This window comes from Triturus cristatus, chromosome 3_2 (genome assembly GCF_964204655.1).
Source record: "Triturus cristatus chromosome 3_2, aTriCri1.1, whole genome shotgun sequence".
In the NCBI taxonomy this organism is placed as follows: Eukaryota; Metazoa; Chordata; class Amphibia; order Caudata; family Salamandridae; genus Triturus; species Triturus cristatus.
In genome coordinates this window covers 78,166,608-78,182,719 of record NC_140584.1, presented here as the reverse complement: position 1 = coordinate 78,182,719, position 16,112 = coordinate 78,166,608, and the positions used below count along the sequence as shown (strand labels likewise).

Genomic DNA, 16,112 nt, shown 5'->3' with positions numbered 1-16,112 from the left:
CGATTGGGTCAACTGTAAATTTGTATTCAAAGTCAAGTCTAAAACCCCATCGTCCCAACAATGACCTTGTTCATCATTGTCAGTTATGTGGCCCCTTCAGAACAGACTAAAATAAATGGGGAGCCATTACCATTTAAATGACTTTCAAGAGGAACAATAAAAGGGTGCCCCAAGCCCTGTCATTTTTGCTCTTGCAATGAAACCCGCCATACAAAAGAAATAATGATAATCAAGCAATAACAGAAGTTGAAGTCAAAGGTAAGATGTACAAAATTGTCCTTTATGCGGACAATGTACTCTGTTTCCTAATGAACCCAGGAATCTACATCCCAGTATTGAAATAGGAAGTGGAAGCCTACTCAATAGTACTAGGACTCAAAGTTAGCTACGCAGTCTGCAGCAACGGGAGTAATTTGCTGAATAATGGCTTCACATCCTCAGAGGACTCCTTGCACTATCTAGGCTTTGGACAACAGCAAACTGCAGTGCTTTGTCCGCTAATAACATACCAGCCCTGTTGGCTATTTTATTTAAAGACCAATAGAGTTGGAGAAGATCATACTTGTTCTGGATTAGCTGAATTAATAGGATCTAAATTAAATGTCTCCCTCATATACTATACATAGCACAAACTCTCCTTCTGAGATTACCTAAGCATATCCTGCCCAAATTACAATCTTGTTTGCTACAATTTCTTTGGAAGAACAAGTCCATCCAAGTTGACCCTCTCCAAAATACAATGAGATGGAGGCCTGACTTACTCCAAAAGCTCTTATCCGGCTAGCTGCACCTAGTACTCAAGTGGATGGACCCAATAAAGTAAAGCCCTGAGTGTCAATAGATGAGGCTCTCCCCCATTCATTGGCAGCATCTTTTATGGCTCTCCAAGTAGCACAGTCTCAGCGAAGGCACCTTCCTGCACAGTGTAAATATGCTAATGAATCCCTGGAAGAATCTGCTAGGAATAAGAGAGTAAATACCTTTCCATCGCCTCTGTCTTCCCTATCATATAACCAAGATTTATGACACTCACTTCTTAGACATGGGTGACTTAGACTGGGAAAGGCTATGTAGTTTTCGAGAATGGGGACCTAAGAACAATGGAAGAAACCACGCTAATTCAACCAGTACATTGGGCTGGGATGGGGAAGAGGAGCAATCGGGGTGGTGGGTCAACTCTTGAGTTGACTCATTTGGAGTCCCCTGTTGTGCACGTCTCAACTCAGCAGGGAGTCTCTTGTCAATATCAAGATCTAGACATGGATCCTATTCAAGTTTTGCACAGCTACATGACAAAGTGGGAAGAGGAGCTCGTGAGAAGCCTGGCGAGGAGGAGTGGGAAGCCATGGAGAGCAGCCACAATTTCAATTACACAAAATATAAAGAGAATGCATACAAGGTCCTGACCAAGTGATACCTTTTCCACGCTTGCCTAAGGCCCTGCTCGGAGGAGGGGGAAAGCAAGGGGGAGGTGGGTTTTGGAGAGATTGTCAGATGAGGCCATCATGGCACATGTCTGGTAGTCCTGTCCATGAATCCAATCCTTTTGGGTGTCTTTGGTGCTCCTTATCAAGAATATCATGGGATAAACATACTCCAGAACCCTGTGATACGTTTGGGCCACCCGGGAGAGGACAGAACAAATGCCTTGTGTTCTCACAGCATGCTAAGAGAACAATTGATGGACAGAATGCTGAACAAGGTCAAACATTCACCCCAGTACAGAGATCTGGGCCTAAATCCATAGTTATTTGGGTCCCCATGTATTCTCACAGGGCAAACTGATCACACGCACTTCCTGTTGGCAGATAGGCTAACTCTTTCTCAATGTTGTCAGCAGGTCACACCGCCCCTAATTAGTATATGGTGAGCTAAAGTCTGGCACATCTATTCAATGGAAAAAGAGACTGCAATCACAACAGAGAAGATGTACCATTTAAAAAAACATGGACAGCCTTTAGAACGTACATCAAAGGTTAAAGGGGGTTCATCTGAAGACATTGATTTAGAGACTGAAAAATTTGGCGGGTCTTAAAGTACATTGACGAGGATGACGTCCTCAATCCCTCTCTACAGGGTGCTGGGATATGCTCGTTTGCCCATCTTACTTGACTCAGGCCCTTTATGCACCTCCATTCTTCCCTTCCTCCTCGCTAATAAAAATAAACCGAAAAGAATTTGGCCAATGCCATCTTTGCCATTGTGCTACCACATCAGTTCCTCCCTCCTCCCTTTTTTCTTTCTGCTTCCTCCATTGATAGTTTCTATTTGCTCTCCCAAATCACGGTCCTATTTATTTATTTTGTTGCAATTGTCCTGTTCGCAATGACTTTTTTGCTTTGCCGTTTGTACTTAAAACCTAAATCAGGTGTTAAAAAAATAAATGGAGAGGAGAGACACAGAAGCTGCATTGGGGATCAGACAAAGATAAGGACTTAAAGGGAGTTGGGGCACAGCGCGGATGCAGAAGAGGTGCAGGACATTCAGAAGGGCTCCTGAGGGGCATACAAAGGGATTTGCACGGCAGTACCCAAGAGTTGCAAGGACTGGTGAGGGGAGACAGGAGCTTCTCATTAGGTGGAGATGTGGTAAACAGAGAGGCCCCAGGGGAGGGAGATGATGAGACATAGAGCAGTTGAATGGGAGTCGTACACAAAGAGTAGGAAGGAGGGCAGGGGTACACAGAGGCTGCAGGGCTGGTAGGGGGCACATGAAGAGGGTAAAAGGAGTGAAGGGCCACACAGGGCCAGCAATGGCAGGCAGTGTGACTCGCACAGGTTGGAGGGCACACAAATACTCTGCAAGGGGCAAAAGCAAAAAGAGGTGATGTAGAAGGAGGCAAGAAACACATGGAGGAGGACGCAGAGTATAACAGAAGGTTTGCAGTGGCTGGGTAGAGCACAGAGGCTGCAGGGGTACTAGCACTCAGATGATCTGCAGGAGGCCAGGGGCACACAAGAGGGAGTTGGACAACCTACAAAGTTGCTACAGGGGGCACATAAGAAGAGAAGTAATTGAACAGAGGGCACACATAAACATAATCAATTAGTCTCTGAAACACATCTCATTTCGAGTTTCTCTACGTAATAAGAAGGTTGGAAGTTAAAGGTTGAGTTTGTACGGTGGGGTTTTGACAGATACAGATATTTTTTATTACATTTTATTGACAAAAAAATCTCAAAAATACTAACATAGAAAGGGTGGTGAGGTTGATGACTATATTTATAATGGCTTCGCCATGAAAAAAAAAAAGTTCATGAGCTTCACTGCAGACATGTTAGTCAACCTTAACTCCCTTTCTGCAGTGGTATACACATCCATAGGTTACAGGGACCCATGCAATATGAAAAATATTTAATAGCTCTTTGAGATCAGCTATGTAGAGATTTACCCTTCTCCATTAATTTGTCGACATTCTATTGATGTAGCATAAACATAAACATAAGATTCTAATTCCCATCATGTGCATATTGTTAGCTGCAATCAACGTGTGTAGTAGAGACCCATATTGCCATTTCTGCATTCTGGTGACATTTATGAACCAATCAGCTGGCAGCATCATAATTTATTATATGTTAACAGAAATCCTCCTTTGAAATATGGGACCATATTACACACTTACCTGATATGCTGGTATGCAGGAGCCTCTTACTAATTTTCAAAGAGGCTGCCTGGAAGAGGAGTGGACAGGAGTTGTGAGATACTAGTGGAGAAAGGTGTTACAGTGACTCACAGCAAGTTGACCTGCCATGATCTTTTAACTCTTTCCTGAGTCAGCGTGAATGGTATTATCTTACAACTTTCTTATGGAACAGTGATCTGTGAAGTTAGTGGGTGAGTGGGGTTCTTCTCTGTAAGACGTGGTGGTGGTGTGGGTATGAGGGCTGAAAACATGCCTCTAGGAATCCCATGGGGAATTACTGAGACACGCTCAATATAAAGTTTCAAAGACCTGCAAATTTATGAGATGTCTTTATCCATTCAGATGCATCATGCCAATCGTCATAAAACTACCTCTTGGATTTGAGATTCTTCCTGTTTCTTATCTTCTCTCAATCTCTCTCCGTTCTCTTGTATTCTCTCTGTGTCTCTGTCTCTTGTCACTCTTCCTTCGGTCATCTCACCCTCTGTATTTAGTCAGACTCCTCTCTGCCTCTTGTCACTCTCCTCCCTCTGTCTCCTAGTCTCTTTCTCTCTGTCTCATGCAACTCTTTGTCACCTCTCTCCTCACGTTGTCTATAATGCCAATGTTCTCTCTCTTTCTTTGTCTCTCTCGCTATGTCTCGTGACACTGTTATGTCTTTCTCTCTCGCATCACAAGCTCTCTACGTCTTTGGGCATTTACTTCTCCCACTGTCACTCTCTGCCTCCATTCACACTCAATATACCCTCTCTCTCTTCCTTCATCCCACCCTCTCAATCTCTCTCTCTTTCTACCGTAGGTCTCCTCTCTAACCTTCCATTCCTCTACCTCATTTTATCATTCCCAGTCATGCTGTCGATCTACTCTCTTTGTCTTTCAGTCTCTCTTTTTTACCTTCTATCTAATCTCTCTCTTTTTTTCAGTATTACACCTTGCTTAAGAATCGAACAAGGAACTCAAAGTACACCTTTGTTCAATTTGGCAGGGAGCAGACACACTCAAATAGTAACACAATAACATATTACTCACCAGGTTTTTGCTCTCTGAAATGGTGGACTCAGCCCAAAAGTTCGCAATTGTCATGGCTATTGTTTTGCCATTGTAGCCATCTGAAGGATTTCCAATGATTCCAATCCTGAAATATACGAAACACAGGAATTTTAGTTGGACGGAGAACAGTAACAATATTTATATTCCCTGAAGCTTTACCGGGCCTGGTTCAATTTTATTTGTGATGTCATATTCAACATACATTCATTAGGTGCTGACTAAAAACACTTACAAAACTGCTGTCAAACAGAAAAAAAGCTGATCAAATGAGCATTTTACGATAGACAACCAATCTCAGTTGCTTCATTTTGAGGTGGGGCACTCACACTTCCCTTGCATCACTCCTAAACTCTAATTTCCAGAGAGAATTAGAGGAAATGGTTTCCCATTCTACCTATTGGCGCACATGACTCGTACATAGCCACGTGTAGACAGTGCATGAGCAGTTCATCCAGTTCTATTTTTATGTTGCATTCTGGTACTTAATTTGGGTTCCCATTTCCAGAAGCAGGGCTACAAGTACCAGAATCAGGACTAAAAGTACCATAATTCAAAAGAAAAAAACACAAGACCGTTTGAGTTTCGTATGCCAGCGCGACGCACGCACACCTTCAAGAAGGCACAAAATAATGCACGAAGCCTAGGGCATGGGAGCACTAAAGGCGAGATAATATAAAGGTTGGCACCATGGTAAAAAAAAAGTTAGAGCAAAGCAAAGCTGCTAAATTTCTGTTGTGTTTACAAAGCACAATGTCAAACTGTTTTTTATCCATTTATGAAATGCAAAGATCGGCGAAGGTTTGAGGTATAACAATTTGTTCTTTTTTGATTAAGCAAGAAACAAAATATGCACAAAACAGGTTTGCTCCATTTTTTACAACAATTTTCTAGGTACCAAATTTTGCAACTTTATTATAAACTTCAATTGATTTTTTACCACAATGCAAAGTTAGTTTCACATTTTAAGTAGAAGTAATATTAGGTACATAGCACAAAATCATCTTTATGTAACATGGTTTGTAACATAATCTGGTTGTTTTATTCTCTATTGTGCAGGAGGAAAACAATTACAAAATTGAAGTGCACATTTTACACAATATAGCCCCTTGGCTTTGATATTTTCACCTCCCTCTGAATATTTACCCAGAACTCTGGTAGACCTACTGCAGTACTAAAGTACACCATGTGCACAAAGGTAGAGTATAGTTTGTGGCGGTATTATACATAGGTTAAAATAACCAATATTTCCTATGGATAACTAACGTATTACATTAAAATTACTTATACCAGTAATCCACAATACGGATTACACCACATCTTTAATAATCAATTTTATTGAGGACCAACAATTGAATTACTGAAAAGCGCGTGAAATCATAAGTTCATAGGTTAGTGGAGAAAAACTCATAAATTAATTTGTGAAAGCTGTACATACATTAAAAATACCCTGCTTGAATCGGTGTTCACATTTTAGACAAACAACGAGTTTAATACAATTAACAATGCTATTCTGGATATATACACCAACATAAATAGGCATTCCTTAGTCTTTACCCGAAACAACATGCCATCTTCCCCCTGGCCAGCCATTAGTTTGTGGATATACCATACCTTGCATAGGATCGACAGGTAATTGGTTTGGCAGCAGTCACATTCTTTTTGGCAGAATAACGTGTTAACCATTTTGTATAGTCAGACAGACCCTGTGGGAAAAATATTACTTAATTACCATAACGCACTGTTAGTTGCGCTTAGCATTATTTTACAAGTGAAGTAAACTACGCAAAATGGAAGTGTTATGTAGCTACAAAAACATTATCCAGAGAATATGAAAAATATCAATACAAAAATAATCATATGGAAAGCTGTGCGATTTAGACTGGAAACATATTAATTTGCTGTAGCTTTCCAAAACGAAAGCAATCTAAAGCACAGGGCATTGAGCACAATGTCCACCAAAAGACAAGGGCTTAATAAATTACCATCACCATAGCTGACCTGCTTAGCTGAAGGTTAATAAAGGGTCAAATAAAAGTTCAGTAAAAGATGGGTCAGCACACTGTAAAATCTTCCATAAATAAAGGCGTAATTCCAAGATACAGGTTTAACTTTACTTTATTCTCATCTCAGCCAAAGTCACTGGCTCAGATGACACACTAGTTCCTTATTCAAACCACAGCACCCTTGATAGATGTGGAGCATAGATCTGAAGGTTGTATGTGGTTTCATAGAAAAAACGATTTCATGGAATACCACTACTAAGAAACCTTCGCCAGCCCTAAACTCCACCCATCCATGAACCCTAAAACTGATAAGATAATCCCTATATAATTCTTCCTCTTTCTTCCCACTGTCGTATTCTAAAATTCAAAAAAGTTAATAATGGCGAGATCATACTTAATTTTCCTTTGTGCCATCATCCTTCCCTCTCACCACTTCATCCATTTCCTATCATACACAGCTTTCCTTCTGCCACCTCATCCATGCAGGTGATAAAAGAACATTTGTCTTTCTCCCTATTAACATTTCAGAAGTGATATTTCCTGTTGTAGGATGAGGAATCATTCTGTAACCCATCACAAATTTAATTGCATCCTCTTTCCATGCTTTACACATTCCTTTATAAAGTTGAATTATTTCTTTAATTGTTTTATTAAATGGCTTCATGACTCAATTTCCTTTCAGATGATATAAAGTACACTTCTAATGGCCCATACCTCTACTTTTTAAAAACAACTTGTTTGCTTCCATTTGTCAGTCAGCAAACTAGATGGAAACGTTCACTAATAGAAACCTCTTTTAAGAACTCAGACGTTTAGTTTTAGAGTTGCCCACATACTTAATTTCAAGCCTTTGTGAAAATATGCCTATCAGGAATAGAGCATATTTTTCTGACCACAAATGGGACCTATTATCGCAAAGTCAAGAACATCCCAGGACTTGCCTGAGATCATTCTATAAGTCAGGGGAGGTGTCCTGATTTTTCTCCCTTATAAGTAAACCAGCACTCCACAAATTCTAAAATAATCTTTCAATCTCACTACTTATACCAAGTCACCAACATCATTCACAAAGCCTACAGTTAGTTTTAAAGATAGATTTGCTCCTCCTGAGCTAAGTCAATTCATTTTCTTTGAAGACACTTATAGGGAATAAGCCTAGTCCTTCTAAATAGAGAATATTCCTCCAAGGCAAATTCATTCCTCACAATGCACAATCCTACTAAATCTGTCGCAGTGCAGCTGCAGACCCATGCTTTAAGCATTTTGTCTTTCACTTTACTTCAAGTAGGATCAGCATTCATTGTTCTTAACCATTTATCTCTACATATAGCAACACTTTAATCAACTCTGCATTTAATATATCTTCCTGACGTTGGGTAGCTTGTGCATCTTCCTTCACCAGATGTGAAAGACAGTCTGCTGCTTTAATATACACTCTTGGAATAGGCGAAAGAAAATTCATACAGAGCTACAACCTATCTCATAATACAAACTGATATAGAATCCAAACCTATCTTTTCAAGAACTTGTACCAGGGAATATCAAATCCGTAACCCCACACAGCTTTATTATGCTTCTTCATGTCTAAATGTACAGCTAAAGTCTCTCGCTCAATAACTGAACAATTTATTCATTAACCTTTCAAATTTTTAGAAACAAAAGGAATGGTCTTCAACTAAAACTTACTACCTAGCTGCACAAATACAGCTGTTAGTCCTTTTGCACTGGCATGCCTTAAAACACAACTTCCCTTTTAGATTTGAAATTCAGAACATTCTGCAGTTCACTTTTCACTGTATGAAATTACTTCTCACTCTCACTTGACCAAATTAATTTGCATCCTTTCTTCATTAACCTCCATATTATAGATGCTTTTCCTGCAAAACCTTAAATTAATTTAGAATAGAATTCCACCATGCCGAATGCAGCCACTTCCTTTTTTCCAGTAGGGGACTGCAACTAATCAATCATTTCTACCATCTCAGGTTTGGGTCTAATGCCAGTAAATGTGAGCAAATGGCCCAAGTATTCAATTTCAGACAGTCCAAACGATCACTTCTTGCTTGTTAATGTTAAACTATTGGTCTTTAACAAATTCAACAGTGTTCTTACTCTCATATTATTTTCTCCGCTGTGCATCCGTAATTCAAAATATCATCCTGATAATACCATCCAAATGTCTACACATTGCATGGTGAAAAACCAAAGAAAAACATCCAAAAGTCATTGTCACAAATCAGTAAGTATCAGAAGGTGTCACAAAAGCAGTAAGATTCTTCATGAAGTCTGATCTCATAGTACGGCAATGCAAGGTCTAAGGTATTGAAGAACCTTGCAGTGGCAAAGAATACTACCATTTCCAATAATTTGGCCAAGGGAAACTTGTCTACCACAAATTGTCAACAGTCCTCAAAACCATGCATAAGCTTATAAAGCCCGAAGGATTATGCATTAATTTACAAAGACTACCCACAGTCTTAGGGCCTGAATTAGATGTCGGCGGATGGGATATCTGTCACCGCTTTGAAAGGGTAACCCATCCCCAGACATCTAGATCAGGCCCTTATTCATTACAGACCTGGACAACTTTCCTAAATCGGCTTTGGTTGACTCGCACCAAATGGCATGCCCCTCATCTTACTAATTACAGGAACTGAACTAGATAGAGTTGAATCCTATGAGCAAAGTCATTCAAAAAGCCAAACTCTTCCTTAAATACTTCAGGAAACTCAACGGAAAAACTGACTTCATCTTCAACTCATGTAAACTACACTTTTTCCTATCTATGGTAGTGATCACTAAGGTTTTTAGGAGATAGGGAACCTGGATGCAGTAAGGCGCTCAATTCCCTTGACGTGGCCAATTTAAAATGCTTTCCCAAACGTTTGGTACATGCAGTTTACTTTTACAACAATTCACTGCTGGCATAGAAAAAGCCTAATAAATCTTGGGTTTTCCCCCCATAGCTCTATGGAGTTACATCTAGTTTCACCAAACTATATTTTGAAATCATTTAGATGATACATCATGAGATACTAATGTCAACTATGACCCAGAATCCATCAAACCTTCAACGGGTTTGTTGTTAATTCGTGCAACTTTTGTTTGATAATCAGTTGATTTGCCCCTTTGAGAAAGTGTGTTGTTGGTTGACTGGGATGTGACCCCTAGTCAAGAAACAGTCCCAATGTCTCACAGGGTGAACCACAAGAAGTCACTACATTAACCTGTGTTTAACCCTGGATAGGTGGCACAAAAAGGGGTCAGGCTTAACTTAGAAGCAATGTGTAAAGTATTTATGCAGCAAACAATCAATAATAAAGTGAAAACACAACACAAGAAGAATCCCAACAAATCTATTCAGTAGAACCGGAGTTATTCATTTTTAAATTTTAAGGTTCAAAATAGTGCCTAAAAGATCAAAGCACCAACCACGGATATCTGGTTATGCGCACCAGATCAAAGGCGAAAGACAAGGTCTACGGAGCGCGGTTTGGATACAAGACGTGGACCTTACCTTCGGACTAAAAAAGAATTCTGGAGAAAAGTGCCTGCGAAGTAAAGTTCTGCAGGGCAAGGCTGAAGGAGGTGTCGGAGGAGGGAGCGTCATTGTCGGATGGTCTTGTGTTGAAGCCGCGGTGAAGATTTTTCTGCTTGAATTTAGTGGCTGAAATGGAAGTTGGAAAACCTCAGCAGCACAAGGCAGAAGGCTGAGGCCGAAGGCAGACCCACAAGGTTGAATACCACTTTGGTGAAGGACTGCTGAAACTGATTTGCTACTGTGGAGAAGAACTCAGAGGGAGAAGCCTCAAAGTCAATCCAACCAGTAATGCACCTTGGGCGGATAGGCAAGCAGTTTGGTCCCAGTCTTCTTCTGGTTATTGGAGCCCTTTTTGGCCAAATTCCTCAGTTTTGGAAACTGGCCATCTGGGTACCTTTAGCACCACAACCAAAAGTCCAGGACTGGTTAGACATCTCTTGGGGGTTTAGGAATCACTCAGGCTGGGTCCAGGTTCTAGATGGTGGGAAATTGTTATGTTACTGTGGCTCTGAACAGGAGGCCAGAAACTACCCTTTGGAGTCACTTCTGGTAGTCCTGGGTGCAGGTGCAGTTTCAGGGCTCAACAGAAGGGCTGGCCTCTGAGCGTTCAAGGCAAGCTCAGGCAGCAAAGCAGTCGTTCCGGGGACAGAAGCAGTCTGGCAGAGTGCTCAGAAGGTCACAGCAGCAAGCAGTCTTCTGAGAATCCTACCGTAGGTCCAGCAGTGAACTGAAGAGTGCCTCTGAAGGTCCTATTTTTATGCCCTGGTTCTGGAAGGTGGGAGAAGCTTCTGGAAAGGTTCTTTGAAGTGCAGGGAATTCCCTGACTCCCATCCCCTGGCTATAAGCTGTCTGCAGTGATAATACAGGCGTGTTAGGCCCTTTGTGTGAAGGCAGAGCACTGGCTATTCTTGTGTAAGCGGGGCTGTGCTGAGCTTCACCCCTACCATCCCGCCTGTGAATGGCTAATTGAGACACACCTAATCCCTCTATTGTGTGATTGTCTGGGAATAAATCACAAAGTCTGTCAGCTGCACCCAGTCATGAGCCCCAGACAGCTACAGGCACAAAATGGCTAAGGGAAGGAAAATGCAAACTTTCTGAAAATGACATTTTAAAAATGGTATTGAAAAATCTGACTGACAGTAAAGAGGAATTATCATTACAATTTCATAGGTACCACACATAAGATATCTACCTCCTCTCAAATAGGAATTACAGCGTATTAAATGTAATAAGGAGTGCCCAATGTTATCCTATGGGAGTGGTAGACCTCACATTAGTGAATAACTAATTTGGGAGTTTTTCACTACAGGACATGTAAAACTCAAAAGGTACATGCCCAACCTTTAATTTACACAGCACCTCGCCCTATGAGTTATCTAGGGCCTACCTTAGGGGTGAAATGTAATAAAAGGGGAGTTTAAAGCTTGGCAAGGGGGTTTAAAAACTAAGTCGCAATGGCAGTGAGACACTGCACTCAGGCTGCAATGGCAGGCGGGGACATGTTTTGGAGAGCTACTTGAGTTGGTGGCACAATACGTGCTGCAGGCCCACTGGTAGCATTTAATTTACAGGCCCTGGGTATATGATATACCATTATCCAAGGGACTTATAGGTAAATTGAATACGCCAATTAGGTATATGCCAATCAAACCATGTTTAAGGGGGTAAGCACAAGCCTTTTGGCACTGGTTAGCAGTGGCAAAGTGCACAGAGCCCTAAGATCAACGAAAGCAAACATCCCACAAAACTGAAAGTAAGTAGACAAAAGGTTTGGGGGAAGACCACCCTAATGCTGGCAGGTTGAACAGCCCACATCTTTAAATGCAACGCCTTAAGTATTTCTAATTTGCACTTTTTTAAAAAATAGTTTTTCTTCGCTCTGAATCTACAGCACTTGCTGGAATCACTTTTTATTTTGCAATTTTTATAAATAATTTTAAGAACAGGGAAGTCTTTAGAGTTTGTAAAATGACCAGAGGAACCACATCTAAAACATACCCCTTCAATTTCCTTACATCCCCATTTTTACGGTCTGCTTTATTTTGACCTTTACTTGATGAAGCTCCATTAAGAGCATTAGAGTTCTTTTTTAGTTGAGTTACACAGGCAATGGAGGGTTTGGTTCATTTGGCCATTCCAAACAGTTACAATAGGTTTGGATCATCTTTTAGTCAAATTTCATTCCTAATTTTATTCTGATGACAGTGCAATATGAACTGATCTCTGAAATGCTCTTCCAAGGAGGCACCAATATTGGAGGAGGCTGCTATCGTTCTTAATTCAGTTATGTATTACTCTAAATTACTACCTCATGCTGATAGCTCATTTCAAAATAATATCAATTTAGAATTGTGCTCCCCTTTGGATGCAGATCTCTTTGTAAGCTTAATGTCTAGTATCTGCTTTTAGTATTGATGTGTGTTGCATCATGATTAGGTCTGATGCAGTGCAACACTGCCTGTAGTTCTACTGTTCTATATTCAGACCTATGCTTTGGTTTGAATGAGGTTCTGGTGATTCATCTGAGCCAGGGATTGCAGCTAATGTGCAGTATAAACAAGAAGCTGAACCAGTACCCTTTAGTTATGTAACGAAGATCTCATACTGGCAATGAACAGAAACTTCACCCAACACCTGAACACCACATGTGTTGACTAAAAGGAGGATCAAGATGACATCAATAGTAACACTAACATTGCTCTCAGATTTGAAACAGAAGTTCATTTTAGAAGCAACTTTCACTAAAAACAGCGAGAAGGCAAGGGCAGCAATGTTGTGAAACTACTATGGAACTGCATCCAAGTTTAGTCTTTATTCATTAGCAACAATAGCACAGGAGTTGCATATGTTACCTTTCCACTATGGGACAACAAGTTACTAGCATTTATTAGCTATAGCAGAGTCTTTTGGTGCCATGATGAAAGAAATACAATTGCTACTGCCAGGTAACCTGAGCTGCTAATCAACAGAACAATTGTGGCTAAAACGAGCTATTTAAGAACCTACTCAAAGCAGCCATTGGATGAGTTCTGCAGGTTAGCTTGGTTCTGGAAATATAAGATAGATATCCGATCTCAGAGCTAAATGAACTCCTTTGCCCTCATTTAAGCCTTTTTCGTCAACTGTATATCAAACAGAAGAGGTAGACAATAAATTACTGAAATTCAAGTAGCATTTGTGCCACTTACCCACAAAGAAGGAGGGTGGAAATAAAGAGCCCTGAAGTGGTAAATAATTTGATTCATAGGCTCATGGTTACATCTTTAAAAATATTATAAGACACCATGCTTGGTTTATGTAGAAACAATTTACTCTTCCAAAAGACTTTTAGGCTTTACATTTAAAAAATAAACATCGTAAGTCAGAAAAAAGCAATGACATTTGTGGTTTATGACAAGCTAAGAGATTCCACCAGTTTTAAGACATTGCCGGAGGCGAGAGTTCTGCTATTCTCTTTTCACCGATTTTATTAGCAGCTCATACCAAAGTATAAGAACTGCACCATCCATGACCAACACTGAATCAAAGACACAAGTCAAAGTATATTCAACAACCAAAATCATGAGTAATAAAGAGCATAACAACAACCTGCACTGATATATTGTCCTCCTTTCATTGTGGCCCGCAACTCTATTTGTTTTAGGTATTTTAGCTCTCACCAGCACAAGCTGTCATGTTGAGAAATACCTTTAGTGGGCTTATCTAAACATGCAGTGAGCTCAGAGGATGCCTATAGTTGAATATTTGTTTGCTTGTCAATTACTTTCATTATATTCAATGGCTTGCTTTCCTAAGCCATCCTCCTCTTGTGGTTGTCCCTTCCCTTGAGCATCTTTACCATCTTTACCATCCTTTTCATTGGCTGATTTGTATCCTTCCACAGCTCATATTTTGGGAACTAATTTTTCATTAAGCACTACATAAGAATGCAATTATTTCCTTTCTCTTTCTCGTGCTGATCCCCCTCTTAACCCCTTCCATGCGGGGCGGATTCCCCCGCGGTGCTGACCGTTACCTGCGCGGGCGTGGTCATGACGGAACGGTTCCGTCATGAGCACAGCTCAACCGACGCTCATGACGGAACCGTTCCGTCATGAGCGTCGAAGGGGTTAATAAACACCCCCAAACTCCACTACTCCCTTTACACTCCATTGTTAGGTTGGTGAGGGTGGAGGAGGGAGACCGGACTGCCAACAGGAAGACAGCCAGTGATCTCTAACTTGCCCAAACAGAAAACTCTTTGTTTCGTTAGCACTGTAGATGGCATATACACAACTGGGAAGCATTTCAAACAAGATTCTCAATTGACAGTCAACCCTATTTTAGAAGTAAAACTGAGGTACAAGGCAAGTGACTTGTCACGACTGACAAGCCCTAACCCTGGATGCTCGGGTTCTGACAGAGATGGTAGTTCATCTAGAATCCTACCTCTAGTCAACCTAAACCGATCTTTTCAGACCTATGATTTTTGTGTTGCCAGGACTGAAATCTGATAGATTTAGAAGTCAGCAAGCTCATCCAAAAAAGATGCCATTACCTGCGCTCCCTACCAATCCGTGGATTGAGTAGGTGGAATAAGCAATGTATACTTGGCACAGAAGGACAAAGGGTTTCCCTTAATGAGAACTTTGAGGTATCTATTTTACTTTAATCTCTACAGACACTTCAAGATGAGGGGATTCCCCTCCTCAAGGATGCCTTAGTCCAAGGGATATAGATTTTCTGGTTATACCTCAAAAATGCCTACCTGACCATCCCAATTTTCCTTCTCCTCAGAGATATCTCCAGTTTATCTAGAACGGGCTGACATGCAGTTTGTAGTCCTCCCCATTGGGTTGCCATTTGCGCCTTGGTGCTGCGCCAAGCTTTTGAAACAGGTAGTGGAGAACCACAGGTCACTGGAATCCAGTTAATATTTAGAAATATATAGACAACATAATTCAAAGGTCACAAGATGGGGCTCTTCTGTGACGACTGCTTGCTGTGACTGTGGACCTGCATCAGAATCTAGGTAGGGGCGCACTGGATGTTGGAATAGAATAATTTACTATTCCAACTCCAGTCTGTGTGGACACTAGGGAAGGTGTTGGATTTGAAATCCAACACCTTCTCTCCCTTCCGCAAATCATTGTTATGACTTGTGGGTAATGGTATGCGTTGTTACAACGCAATTGTTGTAACAACCGCTTTTTAACAACATGCGGGGTGACAGTTTCGTGGTCAGGGTTGTTTACTGATAGAAAGTAATATTTCCTAGCATTTGAGTCTGAAAGTTTCTATTATAGACACAGAGGTGAGGATTCTCAGTCTGCTAAAAAATATTAAACATCCGGAATCACTGCATCATTGTGAGCTTCGGGAATAGACATATTACTAACAACCAACTTCTTCCAAAAGTAGATGCTTGCACCATATGACCGATGGGTGTCTCCAATCACCCACCCATTACCATCTTGCTGGATTTTTAATTAGTTGTCCCTAAAGCACAGACCTGAAGAATGAATACCCTATATTACAGACAACTGATATGAGAAAAGGCAGCTGTGGAAACAAGTGCAAGAGTACCTTGGTCTCAATGAGAACTCTATTGCATTGGCCCAAACTGTATGGCAAGCTGCTTAAGGATGCAAGACCCAACGGAAACAAGCACATGATCAAAAAATGTCTCAAGACCATGAAGTACTCTCCGCCCAATAGTGCTACACAACCTCCCAACCTGCAGAAAATGTCAGACTACTGATTAAGAAGAAATGTGAAGTAAATACCCTGTACACAACTGAAAATCAACATCTTAGCCAACCAGACCTGACCAGGCTGAGGCAGTCACAATGATTGCCTTCCTTGAGGGATCGATCTACAAACCAAATGAAGA

The 16,112-nt window shown here is 40.9% G+C and overlaps 1 protein-coding gene across 1 annotated transcript in view; it reads right to left on the bottom strand.

Annotated features, from left to right (window-relative positions):
• LOC146856835 (uncharacterized) overlaps window positions 1-16,112 on the bottom strand; it is a 499,318-nt gene that overhangs the window by 279,462 nt on the left and 203,744 nt on the right. Inside the window, exons 9-10 of the mRNA XM_085647270.1 lie at window positions 6,305-6,396; window positions 4,673-4,778 (exon numbers count right to left, since the gene is read on the bottom strand). Coding sequence (XP_085503396.1) covers window positions 4,673-4,778; window positions 6,305-6,396 — 198 coding nt within the window. The remainder of the gene's footprint in view (window positions 1-4,672; window positions 4,779-6,304; window positions 6,397-16,112) is intronic.